The sequence below is a fragment of the Danio rerio genome, chromosome 19 (assembly GCF_052040795.2).
Source record: "Danio rerio strain M-AB ecotype USA chromosome 19, GRCz13ab, whole genome shotgun sequence".
Lineage (NCBI taxonomy): Eukaryota > Metazoa > Chordata > Actinopteri > Cypriniformes > Danionidae > Danio > Danio rerio.
Window position 1 is genome coordinate 556,147 of NC_141039.2, and position 27,863 is coordinate 584,009.

The following is a 27,863-nucleotide window of genomic DNA, read 5'->3' on the forward strand; positions in this document are numbered from 1 at the left end:
AAATGTTTATGTGTGTGTGGGCGCGTGTCTGTGTTTGTGTGCGCATGTGTCTGTGTGCAAGTGTGTATATGTTTATGTGTGTGTGTGTGTGTGTGGGCGCATGTGTGTATATATATATATATATATATATATATATGTCTATGTGTGGGTGCGTGTCTGTGTGCAAATGTATGTGTGTATATGTGTGTGTGTGTGATTATGTTGATCTTTGTACAGAGGAAGCTTCTCCTTCTGCTATCACACAGCAGGTCCATCTGCTCCTCACACATGTGTGTGTGTTCTGAGAACAGTGTGCTGAACATCATTTGAGGAGAAAAATGTTTATATACTTCACACACAGCGTAAAGACAATTAAAGACTATAGATTTGTGTTTGATTGAAATATAATTTTTGTTTTATTTTATATTCTCTGTATCATTATTTACATTTTAAAGGGCAGCTGTGATGAAAATCATCTTCTGTAAGCTGTTTGTTCAGAGCTGCGTGTAGTATAGTGTGTCCACAGTCATTGGGCTGATATAAACACAATAAGTCTCTTTTTTTTAATTTCCTGACGTTAAAATAGGATCCAAATTCCTCCCATTTTGAGGCCCACTGCAACGCGACCTAGGAGTGCGGTTTCCCCACCCACTGAATTGATTGACAGACACATATTAACAAGTCTCCGTAGTAACAAGAATAATCGTATCCACAAGACAGGATGTGCACAAAGCAACCGGGATTAAAAGATCTGTTGAGCGCTCTGTGATCATCAATCATCATCAAATGTGATCAAGAATCAGTTTAACACGTGTTTATAACAGTGTATGGTAATGAATTACTGCGATTTTGCCATCTTTACATCATCACCATAGCCGCATATCAATACAGTTATAAACGAAGACGCTTCAATCCCGGTTTGTGGACGTTAAATCAGGTTTATTTTCTACATTAACATAACGGATATCCATACAGCAGTGGATATTAACCTGTATCCTGTCACATTTGCCATGCAAAAACAGTGTAAAGTTAAACACGCACGCTGTATGTGTGTGTGTGTGTATCAAATAATCATTGCTTACAGTAGTATTTCTCACAAGCGTTACGTGAGATCTGCTTCTTCATGTCTGTCAATGTGCTGTGTATCTGACGCAACCAAGGCGGAGATTAAGGGCACATTCTGACAGGCACGTGGGAACGGTGGGCGGGGAGAACCAGCATTAAAGGTACAGGCCACAAAAACTGCTCCAGTGTGTTCAGAACAGCAAATCTAACATTCTGAAAGGTCTAATCAATAATCTGATGGGTGTTTGATCTGAAAATCTACAGAAACATTCTGGAGACAAAAAAACTAATCTCAAAAAAAGGGTAAAATAGCTGCCCTTTAAATGAAAATTATTTGACGTAGAGGTTTTTTTTTTGCATAAAAATGTGCCGTTTCATACAAAACCAGTGTTTTAACTTTTAAGCAAGTTAAGAAAAAAAGCAAAAGCACAGCGGTTAAGAAACAACATATGAAAACATTTCTTATTCTGTCCAATTCTGGCATTTTCTGAATAAAAAACAAGTAAAACTAAAAACATACATTTTTCTCAAACCCCCAAAAATCTCTCTTTATTTTTCCCTATAGGTGTGTTTAAATATTGTTTTACTCCTATTAATATCCTTACTATGAAAAAAAACTGGTTGCCTTGAATTTTTATGCTGAATCAAATGAACTCTATGAGTTACGTTAATGTGACAGTCGCATAACAAGTCAAATCAAGTTAGAACATGATTAACTTAGTTTAATAAGTTACAATGATCTAAAAACACATGAATAATTAATCATATAATTTTTTACAGTGTAACATGATTAATTAATTTAGTTTTTATGTTATTAAATGTGTGTGTATATATATATATATATATATATATATATATATATATATATATATATATATATATATATATATATATATATTACGATTTTTAGGCTTTTTAAAGTAAATATTTTTACTCAAAAAATTATATATATATATATATATATATATATATATATATATATATATATATATATATATATATATATATATATATATATATATTTGGTATTGGCTATATAAATATACACTTAGCATTCTGTTTACGTTTGTATTTTCAGCAGTTGCTGTATTATCTTTACCATTTGAACTGTATTAGGAAATCCTCCACAGAGAAATAACCCGCTGCATCTGTTCTGATTGGATGGGCGGAGCAAAGAAGCGTTCGTAGAGCGCGCTGCGGGCTCTAATTGGCCCAGATGTATGTATACAAATCAGAAAGGCGTGTTTAGAGTGTCTACAGTCACGCCCCATTTCCTCTGCAGATGACTGAATGTACAGCTCTGCTCTTCTGACGCTCAGATTTAAAGAAAACACGGGAAATATGGAATAAGATGGTGTTCGAAGCCAAACGGGTGAGTTTGTGTGTTGTTTGTTATAAGTTTGAGGTTAGTTTACCGTATTTGGGTTTAAAACAAGCGCAGGGCGCACGTGAACGCGCGTGTTATTAATCGCGCCACGAGAGTTTTAAAAGTGTTTAAAAGCGCGGCCGTTAAACCGTCAAATAACAGAAACTTTTCAGTCTTCAGTTTGACACAAACTTCTGACAGAAGCACGATATAAGCGACTTCTCAGAGCTGTCAAACCTTATTTAAGGAAGAAACTGAAGATGTCGGAGGGTAAATGTGGTAATCCTTTACTCTCTGAGGGGATTTGTGCTTTAAAGCTCATGTCTGACCATCTGCCCTCAGAAAACAGCCAAAACAGTCGTCAAATTAGCAGAAGACCGCCTAAAAGAGTGAGTAACGTACAGAAAATTACAGAAATAAGACGAGTTATGAATTATTACTATGACAGACTGGCTTCAGAACTTCCAGTTTGTTAAAAAAAAAAATCAGTGGTTTGTAATATAGCGCTATTCAAAAGCGTATTGTTTTGTTACAACGTAATTAAACACACCAATATATACTCTTATATATAGTATAATATAATTAACTATAGTGAACTGTAAACTATTTAATACTTAAGTAACGTTATGCTTTAGTTTTACTGCAGTAAACTGGTGTGTATTGTAGCATAACATACCCTATGGTTGTTGAAAACTACAGTATTCGTTTGTTTATATTACTATAGTATAGTTGTTGTGTTATCATTAGCAACTATACAATTAATACTTCAGATTAATTCAAGTACTTTACTATAGTATAGTAAAAAACATTTTCCTTTAAGTATATTTTCATGTGGGTAAAACCATTGTATCTGTTAAGTATTTTCTCAATAAGTGCATGGGAAAAAATGTCCGTTTTGAAAATAACATTATTTTTTTACCATTTATATTACTGGTTTTACATATTTATTTTCTATTAATATAAAAGTGAGAATGTTTGTGAAATTTAAAGTTACACTTGAACACACAACAACTGTGTTCAAAATGTAAACACATTGGTGGAAAAAATATTATCAAAGTTTTATTCCATTACAAACATTGCTATTTTTTAATAAACAGTTGAAGTGATAATTATTCACCCCCTTTAGTTTTTTTTTTTCCTTTTTAAAAATATTTCTCAAATAACAGAGCAAGGAAATGTTCACAGTATGTCTGATAATATTTTTTTCTTCAGGAGGAAGTCTTATTTGTTTTGTTTCAGCCAGAATAAAAATGTTTTACATTTTTTTAACAACCATTTTAAGGTTGAAATTATCTAAAAACCACTGTTGTACAATAACTTGCCTAACCTGCCTAGTTAACCTAATTAACCTAGTTAAACCTTTAAATGTCATTTTAAGCTGAACTTGTGTCTTGAAGAATATCTAGTATTTCTAATATCTTAGAAATGCTAATTAATGTACACTGTCCCTGCCAAAAAATAAATAAATAGTCTTATATTATTTATTGCCATCATGGCAAAGATAAAATAAATCAGTTATTAGGGATGAGTTATTAAACTATTATTTTTAAAAATGTTTTGGATAAAATCTTCTATCCGTTAAACAAAAATTGGGGAAAGTAAACAGTACTAATAATAATTCAGGGGGGCTAATAATTCTGACTTCAACTATACATATAATAGAGCAAGTAAATGTTTTACAGTATTTGCTATTTTCTTTTTCTCTGGAGAAAGTCTTGATATAATTAGCCCCTTAAAAAAATATATTTTCTATTGGCTACGAACTTTACAGAAACAACCACTAATAGAACAAACCACTGTTGTCCAATGACTTGCCTAATTAACCTAGTTAAGTCTTAAATTGCACTTTAAACTGAATACGAGTATCTATCAAAATAACTAGTAAAATATTATGCACTGTCATCATGAAATTAGTTATTAAAACTATTATGTGTGTTCAAGGTGTTTGTTTTGCCCTTCTGTTTTCTTCCTCGTCGTATGTTGCTTTCTTTCTTTCTCAATTCATTTCAAAAGAGATTTATTGGCATGGATTGCTAATGCATTGCAGATTACATAAACAATAAATAAATTCATTATTGTGATTAATACATATACATGCTGAAAAAAATACAGACAATTAATTTTGATAAATGCATACACAAAGAAAATCCAAGGTGTGTGTGAATGTGTGTGTGGATGTTTCCCAGAGATGGGTTGCGGCTGGAAAGGCATGCGCTGCGTAAAAACTTGCTGGATAAGTTGGCAGCTCATTCCGCTGTGGCGACCCCAGATTAATAAAGGGACTAAGCCGACAAGAAAATGAAAAAAAATGAATGAATAAATGCATACACAAAGAAGAAAGAAAAAAATACTCATGAAGAGAAAAATATATAATTAAAATATAACAAAATAAAGTACAACACAAATACTCTCTCTGTAATTCCAACTTGCCTTATAAGCATTGCAAATGTTACATGTATTACCAAAGCATTTGTGATGTTATTATTGAACAGAACATAAAAAAACAAATGACAAGGTAGTAGTGAAGAAGAAAATACACACAGAAATCAACAATACATTTACTTTTAGCTTGATTTTATACTTAACAATCTACATTTTAGGATTGGTTTAACAATTCAGAATTTTCTCTCCCTCTACCCACTTCAGCATTCCTGGAGCTCTTATAGAGTTTCTGTTGAGTTTCTCTGATCGCGCACACAGAGAGAGGGAGAGAGAGACAGAGCTGACGGGGTCGGACAGAAACTCCCCCTGAATTCTTCATCGTGAAGGTCAGGAGGGAGAAATCTGGCGTACAAATGCTTCTTATCAAGGCGTTATAGATTATCCCCAACCCTAACTAACCCTGACCACAGCTAACCCTAGCCCTAAGAGGGATAGTTTTCCCAGAAAGGAAAAATCTGCTGTTATTGACTCCACATGATTTGTTCTATTCTCTTATGACATTATTTCTTCAGCCAAACACAGAATATGTTTTGAGGAATGTTAGTTTGATTTTACTACTAAAAAAAAAGGAAAATAAACAGGAGTCGTTTATTAATTTTCAAACCATATTCATCATACAGATTGTGTTTCTGCAATTTGATAATGCAAAACATAATAATGCAATATGACAAAAGTTTACTTTGTACTTTTTCTTTAAAGACTGGATTGTTTCAGCTGCGTTAAGGCTGCCTTGTGCATAAAAAGCTGCATGCTAAACTGCAAAGTTCTGTGTGGGACACTGTTTTACATGTAAGAATGCGAGATGCAGGCCAGTGGAATGGGAAATGGAGGCAGTTTTAATATGAATAATTTTTTTCATAATCTTAAAATGATTGTTCACCCAAAAATAAGAATTCTGTCATGATTATTTACTCATCCTCCATTTATTCCAAACCTGTTTGAGTTTCTTTCTTCTGTTGAACACAGTTGAATTATTAGCCCTTCTCTAAATATTTGTGCTGTATAATGGAGAGATCGACATATTTGTGACATACTAGTTTTATTAACTAATTTATTATAACTGATTTCTTTTGTCTTTGTCATGATTACAGTATGTAATATTTGACTAGTTATTTTGCAAGATACTAGTATTCAGCTTTAAAGGCTTAACTAGGTTAATTATGTTAATTGGGCATTAGTGGTTTGTTCTGTTGCCGATTTAGAAAAATAAAAATTTAAGCGGGCTAAAAATATTGACTTTAGAAGTTTTTACATTGAATTTTTCAAAATTCCAGCCTAAGTAAAAGTTTCTCCAGAGGAAAAATCTAATAGGAAAAACTGAAAAAAAATTCTATTAATTAAAAATAATGAATTAAACTTCTATTAATACTCTTTTAAACAGCATTTGGTAAATATTTGAAATAGAATAATTTAGCGCCCTATCATACACACACTATAGACCATATACACCCATACATTATGGCCTGGTTTGTTGCTATTTTCAGACCAACGCAACTAATTTTTCAGGTTTTGTGCCGCGTTGTTTAAATAAAAAATCTGTTTGTGCCACTTTGTGGACTCATGTGTGTGCCGGTCTAAAATAGAGGTGTGTTAAGGTGAATTGTGGGAGCGTTGCTATTTTGAGGAACTGAAATAGACCGCGCCACTGACCAACTAAAAGCTGCTCTAAAGTCCAGTGCAGGGCACATTAGTCATTTTCCTATGCAGGTCCAAACGCTAACACATCGCTTTATACACACAGGATGTACAGCAATACACAAATATCTTTACAGATAAAAACAATTAAAGGTTTTTTCAGTTTATTCTTGGCAATTTGTTTCAGTATTATATATTATGTGCATAGTTATATTTGTTTTGATAATAACGAGTGTAGATTTGTCCACCTGTGGGCTTTTGAAGATGTCTGCATCACCATATGGGGCATAAGAGCAGGACGTGTGTTTGGACATTACTCTGTTGTTTGACCACACTTAATTATTATTGTTCATTTATTCTTTTGCTGAAAATTAGTACTGAATTTAAAAAATAGTTTTGAAGCAAATATTCCTACTTAACAAATAAAATTGCGAACATAAATATGTAGGCTAATGGATGTCTTCAGTGGGGTGTGTACAACACTGTTTCCTTACTCCATTAAAGTAAAGGAGTAAAGAGTAAAAGTAAAGTAAAGAGGCTGAATGGAGGAGGCTGGTTCTTTAAGAACCTCCAAAAGTGGATTTGGACTTTGCACCTAGATTGTTAAAATAGAGCCCTTAGTCTTCAACTGTACGTTGAAATATGTTGAAAAGCTGCAGGCACTGATTTATAGTAGTTTGATTAGTATTTCTTTGTTTCTGCTATGAATGTCAATGGCTCAAGTTTTCAACATTTATCAGAATACTATTTTGTGTTCAACAGTAGTAGATAAATGTTTTAAACCACTTGTGTGAGGAAAATATCATTATTAGGTAAACTGTCCCTTTAAGAGGCACATTTTTAGAGTTCAGTGTCGTGCGTGAGTATGCATGACCCAAGTTCAGTGGTCAAAGACATCCATCTAGTGTGTGTTTACATGGACTGAAACGCTGAAGGAAAAGTGCAGTGGAATGCAAAAACACGTTTTGTGTCAGCGGCCTCTTATGGTACAGCTAGCATGTTTACACAGAACAACAGTTGAAGTGTAGCGACAGCAAGAACATGACTGAGCTTATGGTCATTCACTGCATATTTTAGTGTCTGAAAGAGTGCCAGTGCGAGTTGAAGGTGAAGGAAATGAGAGAGACAGTTCTGGCCCTGGACGGAAAGTGAACGGCTGCTTTATGTCAAAGGTGGCGAGTATTTTTACTGAGAGCGTGAGAGCCGTCAGATGGAGAAACATTACGAATGCACGCACAGATACAGGGAAACGATTCGGTCTTCTGTGCAGAATAAGGGGCTGTTCACACAGAATAGGACTGCACGATAATATGCAATATTCAATTCAATTCAGCTTTATTTGTATAGCGCTTTTACAATGTAGATTGTGTCAAAGCAGCTTCACATAAATGGTCATAGTAACTGGAACAGTGTGGTTCAGGTTTTAGTGTTTAAGTTCAGTTCAGTTCAGTTTAGCTCAGTTCGGTGTGATTTAATCATTACTGAGAGTTCAAACACTGAAGAGCAAATTCATCGATGCGTAGCTCTACCAATCCTGAACCATGCGAGGCAGTGGCGACAGCGGAGAGGGAAAAAAAACTTTACCTGATGGGAGTGAAGAAAAAAAAACCTTGAGAGAACCAGACTCAGTTGGGCACGACCATTTTAATTTCTCCGCTGGCCAAAAGTCTTGTGCAGAGCTTCAGTCACCGCGGTGGAGGCTGGAAGATGGCCTCAGCGAAGACTCGTCTGTTAAGTGTTGCGATAACGATATTTCTTCTGATATACATCTGAAGTCACAATTATCAGTCAGTCTTTTATATTTTTCCCAATTAAAAAAACTGGTCTTCATCCAGCCATAGATAAATAAGACTTTCTCCAGAAGAGAAAATTTAATCGCAAATACTGTGAAAATTGACTCATTTTGCATTCAGCTGTAACTAAGTCGCGAAATGCTGTTTTATCAGCTATTAAACAAAATAGATTAAAATGTTACAAATATACAAAAATAAATAGGCTAAAGATATTTGTCTGAGCTAATTAAATAAAAAAAATAAACATTTTGATTTAAAATGCCACAAAGGAGTGAATACCACAGTGAAAACTCTGATTCCTTTGGGCTGTTGTGATTTTTCACAACAGGATCGGATGGAGATAGTAAAGGCCTCATCTGTTCTGGTCAGATTTAGATAACCAAACGTATGAATGCAGCACACAAATGCTTGGGACATACAATTAATTGAATCTGTTGGAGTTCTCTGTGATATTGATATTGTACATACTATTATCCTTATAACACTAATTTTCTGATATATTGTGCAGCCTTAATAGAACACGCCTTTCAGTTTAATTGTGCTACTTCTCTGTTGTTTTGCTAAACACACACTTCACTAATGCGCATGACCATTATGGCTTACATTTTGCTGCATTCTAACATTTGCAGCTACTGTTCTGGCAAACTTTATTTCTTCAGTTTCTAACTAAAGCTAAATTATCTGCAGGCTCAGACAGAATTTTATATTCATTTATTTTTTGCTTTTTCTGTAAAAATCTAATAAAAAAATCAATCGAAAGTGTTTCATTTGACAGTGGGATTGTTTAAAAAGATGTTAACATGTAAAATAATAGTAAAATGCTCCCAATTTATTTGAGCTTTTATAACTTACTTTAATCTTATTTAAGGTTTTAATTTATTAAGCTACAGTATCTCACTTAAAACATCCAGGAAAAACAGAAAAGTTGCAGTACTATTTGTATTGTACACAAATCATCTAAACATGTGTGCAGTATTACTGAAATCAGTATAGAAACTGAATAAATATGTTTACACACATTAACACAAGTAAATAGGTTGAAGAGAACCATGATTGCAGATCCATGATTGCATTTCAACCAAACTCATTCAAACATAACCATCTTAAAAGATTAGTTCACTTAATGTTTGAATGAGTTTGGTTGAAATGCAATCATAATTGTGTTGGGTAATTTCATACCTGTACTTGTCAAGTGACGATAACCTCATATTTTGCTGAGCTAGGGTTTAAAATTAACTTGTTGAAGTGTGAAAAGCTTTTATCTTCACATTGTGTTAGCATTCATGTGTGCTCTGTGCACTGATCATTCAGAATCTGCTCTGTTACAACACTAGCTGGGTTTCAAAAACATGCAAATCTTCAAAAACGCTGCATTTCTGTCAGTTTGTTAGAGCAGCTGTCTGTAGTATTGAACCTAGTAATCAATAGTAAACAAGAGACGCATAATAGCGAGAGCTGATTGGTCACGTGGGTGTAATGTTTGACACTTGCTGGAGGATGTTTGCACTGTTAATTGAGCAGTAAATTAAAAACCATAGGAGTTTAGGCTTTTTCTAAATGTGCCTAAATTATCCACATTTCTAAGAAAAGCTGTTTCCTTGGATTGTTTTAAGAAATCCCTAACTCATCTTTTTGCTAAAGCATTTAATTGTATTTAATGCGATTTTTGTAATTTTGCTTATTAATTGTTTTAATTGATCTTGACTTAATGCAAATACTTTGACTTAATGTAAATAAGTCATTTTGGCTTTGGTGGCATTTGTAATTTTTGTTGTTGTACATGTATTATCAAATTGATCAATTATATCATTAGTATTACGTCAGTTTATTCTGCAAGTGCGTTTCCATCTCCTGTTATTCACATTAATCTTTTTTGCATAAATCCAGAGCCACCCAAAATCCTGTACAAAATCTACATTAATTAAAATTACAACCGTAACACACAAACAAAACAACTAAAGCAAAAAGCAAGCTGTTGTTTGTATTTAAAAATGAAAAATTAGATGTTGTGTTTTGTTGGGTCAGCAGGTGTTTCTGTGTGGAGTTTGCATGTTCTCCCCGTGTTGGCGTGGGTTTCCTCCGGGTGCTCCGGTTTCCCCCACAGTCCAAACACATGCGCTATAGGGGAACTGATCAACTGCACTGGCTGTAGTGAATGAGTGTGTGTGTGAATGAGTAAATGTGTATGGGTGTTTCCCAGTGACAGGTTGCAGCTGGAAGGGCATTCGTGGCGTAAAACATATGCTGGATAAGTGGGCTGTTTATTCCGCTGTGGCAGTTCCTGATGAATAAAGACTAAGCTGAAATAAAATGAATGATGTTATGTTTTGTCTCTGTGTTCAAGTAATTGACTTGATGAAAATGAGAGATGCTTGACGTCATGTTCCCAGAAAATGCTAGAATGCATCAAATGTGTACTTAGCAGCAAAATGCATAAATGCAAATGCACAGATAATACTCCTCACGTAAGCTTTATTTGACTACCCTCAAGACTGCAGTCCCTATAATGCTTCTTATCAGCTTCGTGCTTTAGAGGAGCTTTATTGTGTTTATGGTCTGCTGAAAAAATACAGAAAAATATCAGAAACAGCGAGACTTTCGTCTTCGACCGCTCAGTGACCTGAAACAGAAGTTTGGCATTGGGTCACGCAAACGCAAAATTTACACCTAACGCCAGAGGAGCTGAAACGCATCCAACTGAGCATCTGTAGAGGAACTCAGAGACCGTCATTCATCAAACTTTCCCATCCAGCATGACACAAATGTTGGCATTAAGAACGAGAAATCAGACAGAGAAATCACAGCCGCAGTCTGAGCTTCTTCATGAAGCTAGAGCATTTAGCAGTTTTAGCATGTGAGGGTTTAGAATTGTAACTTAAAGAAATCACAAAAATCCATATAAAATAGTTCATTCATTCATTTTCCTTTGGCTTAGTCTCTTTATTCATCTGTGGTCCCCACAGCAGAATGAACCACCAACTATTCCAGCATATGTTTTAAACAGCGGTTGCCCTTTCAGCTGCAACCCAGTACTAGGAAACACTCATACACACTCAAACATTGCGGCCAATTTAGATGATCAATTCCCCTATAGCGCATGTGTTTGGACTGTGGGATAAACCGGAGCACACGGGGAGAACATGCAAACTCCACACAGAAACACCAACTGACCCAGTCAGAACTCAAACCAGAGACATTCTTGCTGTGAGGCCCACAATGCCAACCACTGCGCCACCTTGCTGCCTATAAAATAGTTTTATAGATGAGTTTTTTTTTCTACCCAATCCAATTTCTATTACTACAAAAACATTAATAAATCTGTATATTTGCAGTTTCCCATACTCTGCGATTTCTTGTTTTTTTTTTTCTCCATTTATTTATACTTTTGAATTGCATTGTGGGATCTTGATCATTCCTTTAGCAAGATTTGATCTTGAAAAGTTGGGAAAAGTGACTTATTTTATAAGCTGAAGTAGGGCTGGGCGATTAATCGAAAAGTAATCAAAATCGACATTCAGAATCAATAATTGATCTCAATTTTCCAGGTCTATTTTTTTTTCTATGACTAACTGTGCCGTGTGTGGAGTCACGAGACCCTGCTCTGCCTGTTACTATTGTGTTGCTTTGCACTACATTGATTGTGATTGGAGCAAAGAGGCCTTGATGGCATATTTAAGAAATCATCATAAAGAGTTATTTTATTTAGAAGAGATGATGCGTATTTTCTACTTTTAATATGAAAAACATTTAAAATAGTTTATTTTGTTTTCAAAAGTGGAAGTTATTTATTAAAATTTTCTTAAGACAGAAGTGACTTTTCATTTAGGGTGTGTTTTAATTTCAGTTGTTCAACGTTGATGTTAAATAAATAATCATAGATAGTGTGTGTTTCCTTCAATATTTTAAAATCAAGTAATGCATGCTCCATTCAAATATCTCTCACTTGCATGTGGGCATATTCACTATACAAAACCTGTCAGTGAACTATGAGGGCAAAAAAATGAACTAATCATTCATTAATTGTTTATGCCAAAATCGCCCAGCCCTAGTTTGAAGTGATATCTGGGTTGTAAATTACAGTACAAAGTCCTGGTAATAAACCGCCAGTAAGTTTAATAAATTACAGACTTATTTCTACTCGTAATATTTTCTATATAATATATTGTTTCAAACTACTAAAATGTCAAGAAATGTCAATTTGTTTAACCAAAGAGTTGAGTTTTCATCATTAAACATCATTTACAGAGCAGAGATCAAAGTCCAGTAATGCAAATAATAAATGAAAAAGCATGTGAATCTCAAAATACTGAAAATAATAATCAACAGGTGTTTTTACAGTCACAATGTCATCTCAGTGTGAGGATATGAACAAATTACCTTCAACATTATGCTGCTTATTTTTTTTAGATTGCTTTATTTTTATTAATGCAAACTCAATAAAGGCCTCAATGTCAAATGCAATATACAAACGCCCTGAAATGGGCGTTTCATTTCTGTGATGGAAATGCCAATCAAAACATAGTGACCAATCAGAGCAGAGTTGGCTTATTGAGAGGGAAGGGCTTACAGACCTTATGGACGGAATTGATTCAAATGAATCGAATCGAAATCATCGCAAAAATTATGTTAATATAAAATGCATATTCAGAGAAAATGAGCTTAGATGCATTTAAATCTGTTGTAGGAGGTTAAACTCAATATTAGCACACTATTAAATACTGCTATTACATGTGTCAACATTGGGATGTGAAAATAAAGGATATGGCCCTGCCATCGACATCTTTAGATATTATTATTAGATATTATTATTATTAATTATTATTAATTGTGTATAAACCATTCAAACACGCACTCACAACCCAGACTTTCGCTCCGCTTCAAATCATGAGTACAGAATGCATTTAGTAAGCTATTTACAACTTTGTGACTGTTTTGATGATTGCATAGGAGGGGCAACGGTGCCTGTAATGGAAAGGAATACATTTTTATATTTATTTCAACGTGTTTTCATGCCTAAATGAAATGAAAGCACAGAACAGATGCACATTTAAGAAAGGAAGCGACATCCCCTGGTGATTTGGCAGTATGGGTTGCATATATGGAGGATCAGCTCTTTATTGCCACCCTTTATAGAAGTTTGAAAATACAGGAGAAAAACGGGAAAATACATTCACAGGATGATAGCGGGATAGAATTGTAAAATACGAGAGAATCCTTGGAAATACAGAGGGTTGAAAGATATGCTATTAATATATTACTATAAAAAACTATATTAATAAAGGAGTTTTCACTTGAGCAACTCCGCCTCTTAGAATAATGAAAAAAATCATTGCTTCTGAAAAATAGATGTCATTGTGTTGGTAAGTCGTGCTCTGCTGCTCTGACTTGCTCTCTTGTCTTTGTTTATGGCATTTCTGTCATGCTTGCTGGTTGTGGTTTGTGTTTTTGGTTGTGTTGATGTGGTCGTGATTTTGTTTTTAGCAGTGAAAACATCTTCAACAGTCAAACAGCTATAAAATACAGTCAAATATAACAAATGAATAATGTCTGTGTCGTTTATTTTCACATTACTCCTGCTTTGTCATCTAGTAATCTACATCATCGCTTCATTAATGAGCATCACTATTATTTACAGGTCTTCAGTGCAGTATATTGAGAGGAGAATTGAGAAGGCAGTGCTTTAGCTTCTAGTATATAAAACGTTTTAATTGAATAATCCTGCACATAAATGCCAGATTAAACCCCCAACTCTTCATCTCTCTAATGGATGATTAGCTCTGATTAGCCATTAATTAGCTAAAGTGTCTCCCACTGACACACACACAAAGCAGATTAGCCACGGGTCGGATCATTTACTATTTTACTCTCCGTCCACACAATCTTATAATCTTATACTTTGATTTCTAACAGTCATTTTCCTAAGAGTGAATGGAGGATCAGTTTTAATAATGCATGATACTGCCTCATCCATAGATTTCTTCAATATTAATTGTGTTTGTTTTTACAATAATGGATGAATTTAGAGATGCAACATCACAACGTTAAACATTGCGTTATTAAGACTTGATATTTCTTTCGATCATTCTCTTCTTCTATTCTCTTTTATAAAATAACAATATACTAAAGCAGTGGTTCCCCAACTTTTTTTTTATCAAGTACCACCTCAGAATTTTTTTTTCTTTCCAAAAACCACCACCGGTATTGAAATACAGTAGCTTATGCCTAATTAAGCAGCTACTCTACAGTTCAAAAGCCAGGCAGATTAATTACTATTATTAGGCAGTGGTGCAGTAGGTAGTGCTGTCGCCTCATAGCAAGAAGGTCGCTGGTTCGAACCTCGGCTCAGTTGGCGTTTCTGTGTGGAGTTTGCATGTTAAAACCTAGAAATGTCCCTTGGACCTCATAAATATAGGCTATATGTCATCATATTCATATATAAACTCTTTTTGATACATTTTTAGTATATGTGGCATGTATATTGGACTAATTTGCATATCTTTAAAGTCTAAACATTAACTTATAATTTAAATATGTAAATCTAAATCATATGTTTAAAATACAAGTCAGATCTGCAGGTTAGAGTAGGTTTTGTGTGTCAGAAAAGCAAGTGATTAAACTATACCTGTCATAATTGGGACATAAAAATACTGGATTCACCCCAACAACAATTACAAATATGGGGAGGAAATTATTGTAGCTTCAAATGATAGAATACATTAGAACAGGGGTGTCAAACTCAATTCCTGGAGGGCCGAAGCCCTGCACAGTTTAGTTTCAACCCTGCTCCAACACACTTACCTGTAGGTTTCAAACAAGCCTGAAGGACTCATTTAGTTTGATCAGGTGTGTTTAATCAGGGTTGGAACTAAACTGTGCAGAGCTGCGGCCCTCCAGGAACTGAGTTTGACACCTGTGCATTAGAACATTGGAAAATTGAAAATAAAATAAAAGGTTTAGCCTTTAGGTTTAGCTGATTTATTAAAATCAGTTTACTGATCACATCCGTGTTATTGTACGCATCAAAGGGTTAAAAGTGTGTTCATTTTTTAACTTTAATTATTCAGCGATTCCTCAGCGTACCACTAGAAGGAAGCCTGCGTACCACTAGTGGTACACGTACCACAGTTTGAGAACCACTGTACTAAAGCAATGGGAGGTAACAAGGTGGCGCAGTGGGTTGCACGTTCACCTCACAGCAAGAAGGTCGCTGGTTCGAGCCTGGGTCAGTTGGCATTTCTGTGTGGAGTTTGCATGTTCTCCCTGTGTTCGCGTTTCCTCCGGGAGCTCCGGTTTCCTCCACAAGTCCAAAGACATGTGGTATAGGTATGCTAACTGACCGTAGTGTGTGTGTGTGTGTGTGTGTTTGTGAATGAGTGTGTATGGATGTTTCCCAGTGATGGGTTGCAGCTGGAAGTGCATCCGCTGCCGGATAAGTTGGCGGTTCATTCCGCTGTGGCGACCCCTGATAAATAAAGTGACTAAGCCGAAAGGAAAATGAATGAATGATAACATAATGAAAAAAGTAAATAATTACATTGAATATAATAATCAATATCAAGGTACAGTTCAATTAAATGAGGCTTTGATACTAGGTCACATCATCCAGGCCTTATGTACAGTTTTTGAGGATTGATGTTTACTTGAGTGTGACGTATGGTACAGTACAGTGTGTTTAATCTTGCTGGATTGTCGGAGCCATTAGTGTAGATAAATACAGCAGCTGATGGCGACTGTGACCTTAAACACTAATGTGTGTCTGACCTTAATCTGATGTATACACATGCAAACAAAAACAAGCCGATCGCAGAGTTCAACTCCGTGCTGACGTTCACTCCTGATGTTTACAGACGCTATTACATGTTTATTAGATCATCGTGATTCGAGACTGACTGCTTACATTTGGGCTTTTTTCTTAATGTTGTTTCTGCGCTGTTGTGCATTCGCAGTGTGATGCACACAGTTCATTAGGTCAAGTGTCAGATAATCTAGATTAACCTTTTGACCAGCACATTCAGCAGTGCATTATTTCATTCTTCTTTTAAATTTATCAATATTTTATTTGACTAAAAAGCAACATTGTAGAGAAAAGTATTAAATATTTTGTAAGTAAATTAAATGTATACTATGAATAAATATTAATAAAATATTTACTGTATAATTTTATTATGATTCTCTCACAATTTTTTACTTTAACTTAAGTGGCAATAAGTGAATTTATACATTTAATAATGTTTGTGTTAATTAGAGTAATGGCTCATCATTTGCTCATTCTCACCCTTTTGTTGCAATTTCAGAATAACGTTAGCATGAATAAATTATTGCTATCCTAGTTTTTGGTTAAGTTATTCCTTTATTATCTTGCTGGTTAAGACAAAATTAGTGTGATTTTTTTTTTGTATGTTGTTTTTTGAATAATTATGGGCTGTATTTTATATGTAAATTATATTTGTTTTATTTATTATATATTTTTTCAATTTTAGTCTTTGTTAATTACTTTTGAATTATTATTATTATTATTTTGATTTCTTAATTTGTTATTCATTTATTAATTTATTTTTAATTTTCTTTTTTTCCTATTTACTATTGTTTATTAATATTATCAATCCTGTGCATATAGATTGTTGCTAAAAAGTAATATTCCAATTTATTTCACTCAAAAAAGTGCTGTATGTTTATTTTTACACTTAATAGACCAGTGTTTGTTGTCGTTTTGTGTTGAACATTAAATATAATCTCAGTGATGTCATTTGCCTGTATCTTTGATTTCTCCTGCAGTTGACGGAAAGAACATGGTGTTGCTCTGTCATCATGGCGATGGTCTTATTAGCCTGGCTCCTCCCACTCATTACTTCTGCCACGCCTTTTCCTAGAGATCTGCAGCCAATTAGTGTGGTGGGATTGGACGGTGAGTCACATGACTGACATGATCCCTCCTCCATTCCAACAGATTCTCTGTACAATATACTTTATATTGAAATATTTATGTTTAATTATTATTTATTTTATATTTCTACATTTGTAATCAAACAAATAAAGAAATCAAATAGAGATATATGATCACATTTGAATAAGTACGTTACTGTCTGTAGACTTTAATATGTAAAAAATAAATAGTCAGTGTATAAATAATGAGGTCAGTATAAACATATTAAATTAATTAATTAATATGTTAAAATTAATTTATTGAATCTGGAGAAATGGATCTATATCTTGATATATGACATATATTGTGATAAATGTATGACTTATAGCCCTACCGCTGCGATTAAAAATGCTGTTTTGTTGTAAGGGTTTTAATTAATGTTTGTTTTCTTTGCTCATAATTCGCTTTTTCTGCACTCACATTCACAGGCATAATGGATTTTCCATTAGCCATCACAATATATTATTGTCGACCAGAGCTTTAATAAAACTGATGTCATATTAGACAGATTTTACTCCGCTATTTCCAAACCCATCAGGCCTAAAACATTATTTACAGTAAATTTCATTTACTTTAATTGTCTAAATGTGTCATTAATTCAGAAATTAAACATATGTTAATGTTAGCATTACACCATGTACTTTTTCTACCACTGCTGCATCATAATAACCGCATAAACTACAATGACACAGATCTCCTCAGGCACAGATTATGTGCTTTATTCAGTGTAAACTACTCCCAGTGTGAGTTTAAATGTCACATCTATTGCCTGAAAGCAGCAGCAGATAGTTCAGCTCAGATCTAACTAGCAGACGAAATGAAAGTCAGAGCTGTGAAAGACTGATAGACGGAGGCGTTTGTGTGTTTCTCTGCAGACTCGTACCTGTACCCCAGTTTTCAGGGTCTGGTGTCCAGCAATGAGACGGAGCGTCTGGGTCTGGACTATCAGCGCATGATGAGGATCCAGCACATGCTGTACATCGCCGCCAGGTCTGCATTCACTCAGCTCACACACCTACAGGAGTGTGTTTCAGATTATGAAGATATACATGTCTGTGCAACACACCACATCGAGCTGGACCAGTCTAACATTGAAGAGTATCATGCTAGTCTTCAATGTGTGGTGTCGTATGTGTGATTTAAGTGAGAATAAATGTGGAAATAGGCGGCACGGTGGCGCAGTGGGTAGCATGTTCACCTCACAGCAACAAAGTCGCTGGTTTGAGTCCCAGCTGGGTCAGTTGGCATTTCTGTGTGGAGTTTGCATGTTCTGCCCGTTTTGCTGTGGGTTTCCTCCGGGTGCTCCGGTTTCCCTCACAAGTCCAAACACATGCGCTATAGGGGAACTGGGTAGGCTAAATTGGCCGTAGTGTGTGTTTGTGTGTGTGTGTTTGAATGAGTGTGTGTGGATGTTTCCTAGTGATGGGTTGCAGCTAGAAGGGCATCCACTTCCACTGTGTAAAACATATGCTGGATTAGTTGGCGGTTCATTCCGCTGTGGTGACCCCAGATTAATAAAGGGACTAAGCCGAAAAGAAATGAATGAATGAATTGATTAATGTGGGAATTTTAAATTATTTTGACTTTTTTTGTTCGTTTTGTTCTTATTGTTTGTTTTTCTCCGGTTTAGAGACCATGTGTTTGTTGTAAATCTCACAACGGCAGTAGATGAAATTATTCCACAGCAGGTAAAATACACTCACACACACACACTCACTCATACTCTCACACACAGACACTTAAACACACACACACACACACACAATTTAATTACACCATTAATAAAAAAAAATGAAATATAAATAGCACAACATGAGGAAAAAGTACAAATAATTTGCTTAATTAAATTAAACTAATTTAATCCAAAAAAACACTTTTTATTAAACGTTTAATTATTTTTTTAGATGTTTTAATGATGTTAAATGATTTGTTTTTAAATTTTCTTAGAAAATTCTTTCTTAATGAAATTTAATTGAACAATTATTTATTTATTATTATTTTAAGCTACACATTAGTGGATGTTCATTGCAATTGATTTGTGAAAGTTCTATATAAAAACTGAGCAGAGGGAAATAAAAACAGATCAAGCTATAAAGATTATAACGCTGTATAAAGTGCCCTGTGAGCGTCATTCCTGAGCACTCATGTTAGTGTGTGTCTGCAGATCCTGACGTGGAGATCCACAGACGTGTCCAAGTGCACCGTCAGAGGAAGAAACAGTGTAAGAATCTCCATCACAGCAGATCTGAGATCAGATGAGGAGACACAGCTGCACTAAAGATGTGCTGCTGGAAAGAGTCCACTGTTCAGCACACATCACTCACTGTGCTTCAGTCCACCTACTTTGATGAAAATTGCTTAAAAAGTGCTTAATTGTAATGCTAAGGTGTGCATACATATGAAAGAGTGTGCATAACAGCAAAGCACATCATCGAGGATCATGTTTATATCTGATAAAGAAAATGAGCATAAGCTCTGCTCTAACAGGATCAGGTTTGGAGCAAGTGATAGGAAAAGGCTTTATTTCTGTGTGTTTTCAGGATGAATGTTACAATTATATCAAGGTTCTTGTTCCTCGTAATGACGAGACTCTGTTTGCCTGTGGAACAAACGCGCTGAATCCTGCCTGCCGCAACTACAGAGTGAGTAAACCACGCCAGCGCCCTCATGTGGAGAGAGAGAGAGTGTGTTTATTTGAGTTTAAGTGTGTGTGTTTGTGTATGAGAGTGTGAGTATGTGCTGTGTATGCGTGTGTGAGTATTTGTGTGTGTGTTGATATGCTGTTGTGCTTGTTGTGTTCAGTTGAGTTCACTGGAGCAGGTCGGACAGGAGCTCTTGGGTCAGGCAAGATGTCCATTTGAGTCTCGACAGTCCAATGTAGGAGTGTTTGCAGGTGAAACACACACAGAGACGGATGTGAAAATATATACACCTGCAAAATAAGACTAAATTTGTCTTCCAGGGGGATATTTTATTAACACTCTCACCAAATAACAATGTTAAAATAGATTTAATGAAATGTATTTTACAATTAGATTACATTATGTATTGCTTTGTTATTTTTGTTTTGAATTTAAATAGAGAAAGACAACATGACTACATTATTAAAAGTATATAATAAAGTATATTATTATTATTATTATTATTAAATAGTCATACTGAATAAGTTTCCTTTTTCGTTCTTATATGCCAGTGACTGACTGATTGATTGATTGATTGATTGATTGGCAGGTAGACAGACAGTGAAGTGCTTCTTCATTTAAGTGTTTTACATTTCCCTCTCTTCTATACTTCAGGTGGTCATTTCTATTCAGCCACAGTGACGGACTTCCAGGCGAGTGACGCTGTGATCTACAGGAGTTTAGGAGGAGAGGGCCGACCTGTTCTGCGCACTGTCAAATACGACTCCAAATGGCTCAGAGGTGCAGCTTACCCTGATTTACCTTCATTATAATCACTAGATCTGTTTCTATCAGCCTAATTTCTAAGCGCCTTTTGGATTATTGCATGAAAATAATGCTTAAAGGAATTGCCAAGATGTGCTTACATTTTAAATATTTATATACAATAGTGTATGCATCTGTCTGCACTCCCAAAGAGTGTCTCACACCTCCAAAAGCCACCGCATTCATTGCATTTCATCTTCATCTTCTGAGGCGCAACTCGTTTATTAGAGGAGAACAAACACCACAGTGGCAAATCCCAACAGTGCAGCAGACTCCGCTTCTCTCAGCAGGAGCTTCTCATTTTACTTCTCTTTTGTGTCTCACTGGAGGGAAACGCTGCTTCAGTCACTGATGCTTTATGTGCTGTTCCAGTTATTCCCTCTTTGCCTGGAAACACAGCTCGTGTCTGCGCAGATCATGTGTGCTTTTAGCAGAGAGACACTCTGCTGTGAGAAATGCTCAACTGTTTGTATTGTTGGTCAATTGTGTTGTTTTGTTTCTGCAGAGCCTCATTTCCTGCACGCTGTCGAATACGGGAACTATGTGTATTTCTTCTTCAGTGAGATTGCTGTGGAGCACACTGCTGCTGGGAAGGTAAATCAGCTCCAGCTAGAAGTAAACTCAGAGAATGAGGGAACGTTCCCACAACATTCTCCCAATGTTGTCTAAACGTTACAAACAAACACTCTACTAGTAACATTAGTGAAACTATATATTAATGTTTTCATTACATTATGATTATCATTATACATGACTAGCTGGAATATTCCAGAATTCAACATATTTGATTATGGTCTTCTATGGCTTTCCTTCATCTCTGTTAAGCTGCTTTGACCATCTACACTAGAAAAAGAGCTGTAGAAATGAAGCGTTTATTTCCAAAAGCAGATGACCGCCCTTTATAGAGTCTTTCAGAAGTAGTTTTCTGTATTCTGTGTTTAGATTATAAAGTATGAGAAGCGCGAACATGTTTTCCTCAGTAGTGTTTAATACAGTGCTCCAGACTGAAGCTCTCTCTCTCTCTCTCTCTCTCTCTCTGTGTTTTATTAATCAGCTATTGTCTGTTTCTGCTGCTCATGGCGCAGGTTGTGTATTCTCGTGTGGCGCGAGTGTGTAAGAATGATAACGGCGGCTCCACGCGAGTGTTGGACCGACACTGGACATCATTTCTGAAGGCTCGGCTGAACTGCTCCGTTCCTGGAGACACTTTCTTCTACTTCGATGTGCTTCAGTCTCTGACCAATGTGCTGCAGATCAACCAGAGACCCGCTGTAGTCGGAGTGTTCACCACACAGACCAACAGGTACACACACACACACACACACCAGATCAAAAGATGCACACAATCATCACACACACAAATAAAAATAAACAACAGGTACACACACAATCACTGCATACATGCACCTCACACACTCTCTCTCACACGTTTGTTTTCTGATCTCAGTGAGGACATTGCTTGGGCTTGTTTTTCTCTCAGGTTAATGTTGTGTTTGTTGTTGTTTGGTCTGTAATGATGTTTTTACTGTACAGGCCCAACTGTATAATCTCTTCTCTCCTCAACCCTGCTGTACTGGTATTACTATACTTGTGGGGACATTTGAGCCACAATGTGATGAGTATCAGGACCACACACATTGTATATTTCCTATTTCTGTGTGTGTTTTTCCAGTATTCCCGGATCCGCTGTTTGCGGTTTCTATCTGGATGACATTGAGCGAGTGTTTAACGGGAGGTTTAAAGAGCAGAAGAACAGTGACTCCATGTGGACGGCAGTACCGGAGGAACAGGTGCCCAAACCACGGTGAGACACACACACACACAATCTCTCTCACTCACTCACAAGTTTGTGAAGACAACCCCTCTTATTTCTACATTTATTATCACTACAAAAAGCTAAGAACTTCATGAAACCTGTCAGGATAATGACTGTAAAATTGGTGCTAAATTATTGTAATTTCCAGAACTGCTTTGTTAAGAGAAGAAATGCAGAAATGTTGCATTTGATGGTTTCCTGATAGAAATATACTTACATAAACTCAGTGGCAGTCCAAATGACTGAAAGAGATTTATTTTAGAGGCTGTTCATATATTGCATCTACACACACTTCTGAACTAAATAAATAAACATCTTTTTTTATAGGAAACGTTGATATAAATATTAAGAATTTTAATGTTTCTTTTTTTGGGGGTTTTGGAGTTAAAAGTGTTGCTGTTTTTCTGTGTGAGTGTGTCTGGGTCTGAATTATTATCATTAAATAAAAGCATTGAAAACAAGTGAATGCCATCAAATAAAAATACAATTACATCAGACATTTGTAAAATCATGTAACTATTTTTAATTATTAAATCAAATCATAATAAATAAACACTTTTTTTTCATCTTTGTGTGTGTGTTCAGTCCAGGTTCGTGTGCAGGTGAGGGTTCTGCCTCCTCCTATTCCTCTTCTGTTCAGTTTCCAGACTCTGTGCTGTCGTTCATCAAAACACACCCGCTGATGGAGGAGAGCGTGCCGTCAGTCAACAGCCAACCGCTGATCACCAACACCGCCAGCAGGTGCTCACACACACACACACACACACACACACGCACACACGTAGCCAACTACTGATCACCAACACCGCCAGCAGGTGTGCAGACATGAGCGCACACATGCACACACAGCCAACTGGTGACGAACACCACCAGCAGGAACACACACACATCAGAAGCATCCCATGTATGTGTGTGTGTGTGTGTGTGTGTGTGTGTGTGTGTTGTGCAGGTATAAGCTGACTCAGATTGTGGTGGACACTGCTGCTGGGCCTCATAAGAACCGCACCGTAGTGTTTCTGGGCTCTGAAGACGGACGCGTGCTGAAGATCCTGACCAACACACACACCAACAGCTCACACACATCCCAGCTGCTGGAGGACATCGACGTGTTTAATCCCACACGGTAAGTGTTCTTAACCAACACACACCTTTAGCTCGTGTGTGTTTTTCTCAGTGCACTGATGTGTGTGTGTGTGTGCGCGTGTGTGTTTGCTCAGGTGTGTTGGTGAGCGTGCAGTGTTGGGTCTGGAGCTGGATAAGGAGCATCACGCTCTGTTTGTGGCCTTCTCCAGCTGTGTGATCAGAGTTCCTCTCAGCCGCTGCGCTCAGCACGCCACCTGCAGGAGGTCAGACCGCACTGCACACGATACACACTGCACACACAGCAGCTGGAGCAACCTTTCCCATCATCTGCTTTCCCATCATCAATTTTTGATTGAATTTTGATGGTTTAAATTATAAGAATGATAATGCAGATCTGGTCATCTGAATTCATAAAACTCTAACAGGTTAATAATTTATTGACATTTTATATCAGGAAATGTCTGTGCATTTGTTTTTTTTAAAGAAATCTTTTTACCAGATTTTGTCATGATGAATGCTGGTTATCAAATTAAGGGATGAACATCAAGAGTGTCATTCTCCTTCTAAAATCTAAACTAATGAAAAAAGTAAGTTTAATTTTGGCACACAGTGCTGCACATCAAAGGGTTTTAGTTCAAATGAAAGCATCGCAGAAATATTAGAGTGTACTTATAAAGTCTTTATAAGTATTATTATTCATCTTTATTATTATTTATATTGTTTATTCATTCAATTTCCTTCGACTTAATCCCTTTATTCATCAGGGGCCACCAACTCTCACACACACACACACACACACACACTGACCCAGTCAGGACTCAAACCAGCGACCTTCTTGCTGTGAGGCCACAGTGCGACACCACTGAGCCACTCTGTCGCCTTATTATTACTATTATTATCATTAATTTTATTATTATCATTTATTAATATTATTATTATTTATTATTATTTGTATATTATTATTATTTTATGATTTATTATTATTATTATTATTATTATTAATTTTATTATTATCATTTATTATTATTATTATTATTATTATTTGTATATTATTATTATTGTTTTATGATTTATTATTATTATTATTATTAATAATAATTTATTATTATCATTTATTATTATTATTAATTTTATTATTATTATATTATTATTATTATTTTTTTTTTATTAGGGTATTATTATTATTGAAGAAGCAAGTTCTACTCTACAGTAGTAATACATTTCTTTCACCATCATGTAGAGTGATATATAAAATAAATAAATGTTCAGCTCGTAATTTATATTCAGTAACTCTTCTTATGAATTTAGGGATTTTTACTATTTTCTTTTCGTTGTTGGATTGATTCGTCAGAACTCTACTTGATTCATTAACAGCATAGGTTTATTACAGTGCAGCCAGATGTCAACAGAAAGTCTTCAGACTCCTTACTGAGTGTGTTCCTCCACAGACGCTGCCTCTACACACATGACCCATACTGCATCTGGCTGCGGACGGGACGCTGTGCTGACATGGCCCCGGGGTTCAAGTAAGAGTGACATCACTTCCTGCTGCACTAATAAACCTGATCAGTTATTGAACAAGTCAAATTTGATGCAACTGATCTGCCTGTCTCTCTTTCTGTGTGTGTGTGCATGTGCAGGGCGGGATTTGAACAGGACATTGATGGTGAACAAACGCATTTATTTGACACATGCACTGGTAAGTGAACTAAAGTTACTAAAAACATTATATCATTAAATATCAGCAAAAAAGGAAACATTCTGCTGCTATCTGGAATGTGAATCTGATTAATCCTGGTGTGTGTGTGTGTGTGTGTGTGTGTGTGTGTGTGTGTGTGTGTGTGTGTGTGTGTGTGTGTGTGTGTGTGTGTGTGTGTGTGTGTGTGTGTGTGTGTGTGTGTGTGTGTGTGTGTGTGTGTGTGTGTGTGTGTTGTTTTTGTCTGTGATCAGATGTGATGTCATCAGCAGGAAGTGATGTCAAATCAGCTGTGGATTCGGCCTCTGGTCAGTGTCACACACACACACACACACACACACACACACACACACACACACACAATCATCATCAGCATTACTGGAGAGTTATTGCGGTGTGTGTGGATGAGTGAAACTGAACTAATACTGACTGTATATTTACACTGAACTGTTGATAGACTTATTGATAAACGCAGTATACGAGACGTGGCCTTCAGTGTTCATTTGTCAGGCAGGTAAACAGTGCCTCAAGGAGTTAATAAAAAGTAAACATTGATCCTAAATAAAGGTCATTTAATTATAAGATAATGGAGTAATGATCTGATTTTAGTGCCTTTCAGTATTCAGTAGGTCACGATTCACACTCATTAAATAATTACTGTGCATAGCTTTTATTTTACATTCTTAGGTGATAGAAAACACAGACGTTTCAGCACAATGCCTTACTCAGTGTGACACAATCCACTTGTATCCCACAGTCAATCACATTACATCAATAGTTAGACGACCTCTCAATAGTTCCAACAATCTCACTTTCATTTCAATATTCTGAATTAACCACACTGGAAATATTTACCTTCTTCACCTTTACAAACTCTGAATTGTTTTGTGTAAATGCACCAAAATACACTGCCTATATTCACTGAGAAATGGAGGAACATATTAATTTTCAAAATGGGCTGTACTCAGTTATGTTCAGCACTGTTATGAACTTGTGTGCAGGAGTAAAGCAGCTTCCCGACGCCGACAGCCTGAGCGACGGCTATCACTTCACTCTTCTGGGCGCGTGTGTGTTGCTAGCGTTTGTGTTGGGGGCGATTGCGTCAGGTTTGCTGGTGTCGTGTTACTGCAGACAGAGCTCTCCGCCAACGCCAGAGCCTGAAGCAACACTCGCACACACACATGCACACACACTCTCGCTCAGCAGCCTCGCTAAGATCAACCTGCTGATGGACAACAAACCAGAGAAAAAGAGCGAGTCTCCATCCGCACACATCTACTCGCCCGCTAAACCTCCAGAAGAGCTGCCACCCACGCCCGACTCCACCCCAGAACTGCCAATCAAAAACATCAAAGCCATCAGCAGCCAATGGGAGAGAAGCCACACCCACAACTCCACCCTCCAGCTCATTCCGACCAATCAGAGTCATCCAATGCTTTCAGAAAATCCCAGTGATGATATAAGCAGTAGCAGTCAGCGTTCTGATGCCTCCCTTATGTCACCTGCTGGATTAAAGTCATACAATCGGACTTTATTACCGAAGTCGTATTACAGCTGTCTGAAAGAGCCGTCAGAATGCTCCACGCTTCAGCAGATTCCCGAACAGCCCTCCGCACAGCGCCACGTCCTCATTAAAATGGGTAACGGGATCACCAGCGCGCGCCAGCACACCTTCAACCCCAAGATGAACTCCAATACGGGGAATATTTACGAGATCCAGCGGCCGCTCGTCGCCGGCGGCTCGTGTTTGACGCGGCAGCACAGTTACAGCGAGCCGCCACAGCTCCAGCGCAGCGCTATCGTCAGACGCACCGCATCGCTAAAACCACAGATACCACCCAAACCACTGAACATACCTGCTAAAACACTGCCCTCTGCTGGCACACACAACCACACACACAACTACTGACCCCACGGTCACATGACACACACAACTACTGACACACACACACATACACAAATACTGACCCCGTAGTCACGTCACACACACAATCACCTACCAGCACACACATACACAACTATTGACTCCACGGTCACAAGACGCGCACAACTACTGACTCTCTCAAACACACACACACACACACACACACACACACACACACACACACAAAAATACTGACCTCACGCTCACATTACACACACAACTATTGACCACACAGTCACATGGCATACACACACAACTATTGACCCTGTGGGACAACACTGGTCACACAACACACACATGCAATTACTAACCCCGCGATCACGACACACAACTACTGACCCCGCGATCACATGACACAAACACAACTACTGACCATGTGTTCACATGACACACACAAACGACACACAACTGAGCCCACACACTCAGGGGTCAGAATACCAGCACATTGATGACTGCAGTGTGTAAATATAGTGTGTATATAGTGTAAATATAAGAGATGGGATGTTATTATGGTGCACACTGAATGATTATGCAGTGGTGGAGGGTTATTTTTGTCAATAAATCTGGTTTCTTGCATTTGTTAAACTTTGATTCACTCAAGAAAATGTTTGACTTGATCATCTTCATAATAAATGAGGAGTTTAAAGACTTCTGGGGATAAAGGAGATAAAATGAGAGAAATAAAAGTGATTTTC

At 36.6% G+C, this 27,863-nt stretch overlaps 1 protein-coding gene across 1 annotated transcript; it reads left to right on the top strand.

Moving 5' to 3' along the window:
* The first annotated feature begins 2,316 nt into the window (after positions 1–2,316).
* On the top strand, positions 2,317–27,753 carry sema6ca (sema domain, transmembrane domain (TM), and cytoplasmic domain, (semaphorin) 6Ca). Its single transcript, NM_212999.3, is given in 20 exon segments — positions 2,317–2,416; positions 17,056–17,185; positions 18,079–18,193; positions 18,834–18,891; positions 19,368–19,424; positions 19,744–19,845; positions 20,006–20,096; positions 20,500–20,625; positions 21,155–21,243; positions 21,735–21,952; positions 22,322–22,453; positions 23,051–23,206; positions 23,415–23,588; positions 23,683–23,811; positions 24,997–25,074; positions 25,189–25,247; positions 25,499–25,552; positions 26,246–27,153; positions 27,155–27,468; positions 27,497–27,753. Coding segments are annotated over 18 exon segments (2,697 nt in total). The 5' UTR covers positions 2,317–2,395; the 3' UTR covers positions 27,155–27,468; positions 27,497–27,753.
* The last annotated feature ends 110 nt before the right edge of the window (positions 27,754–27,863 follow it).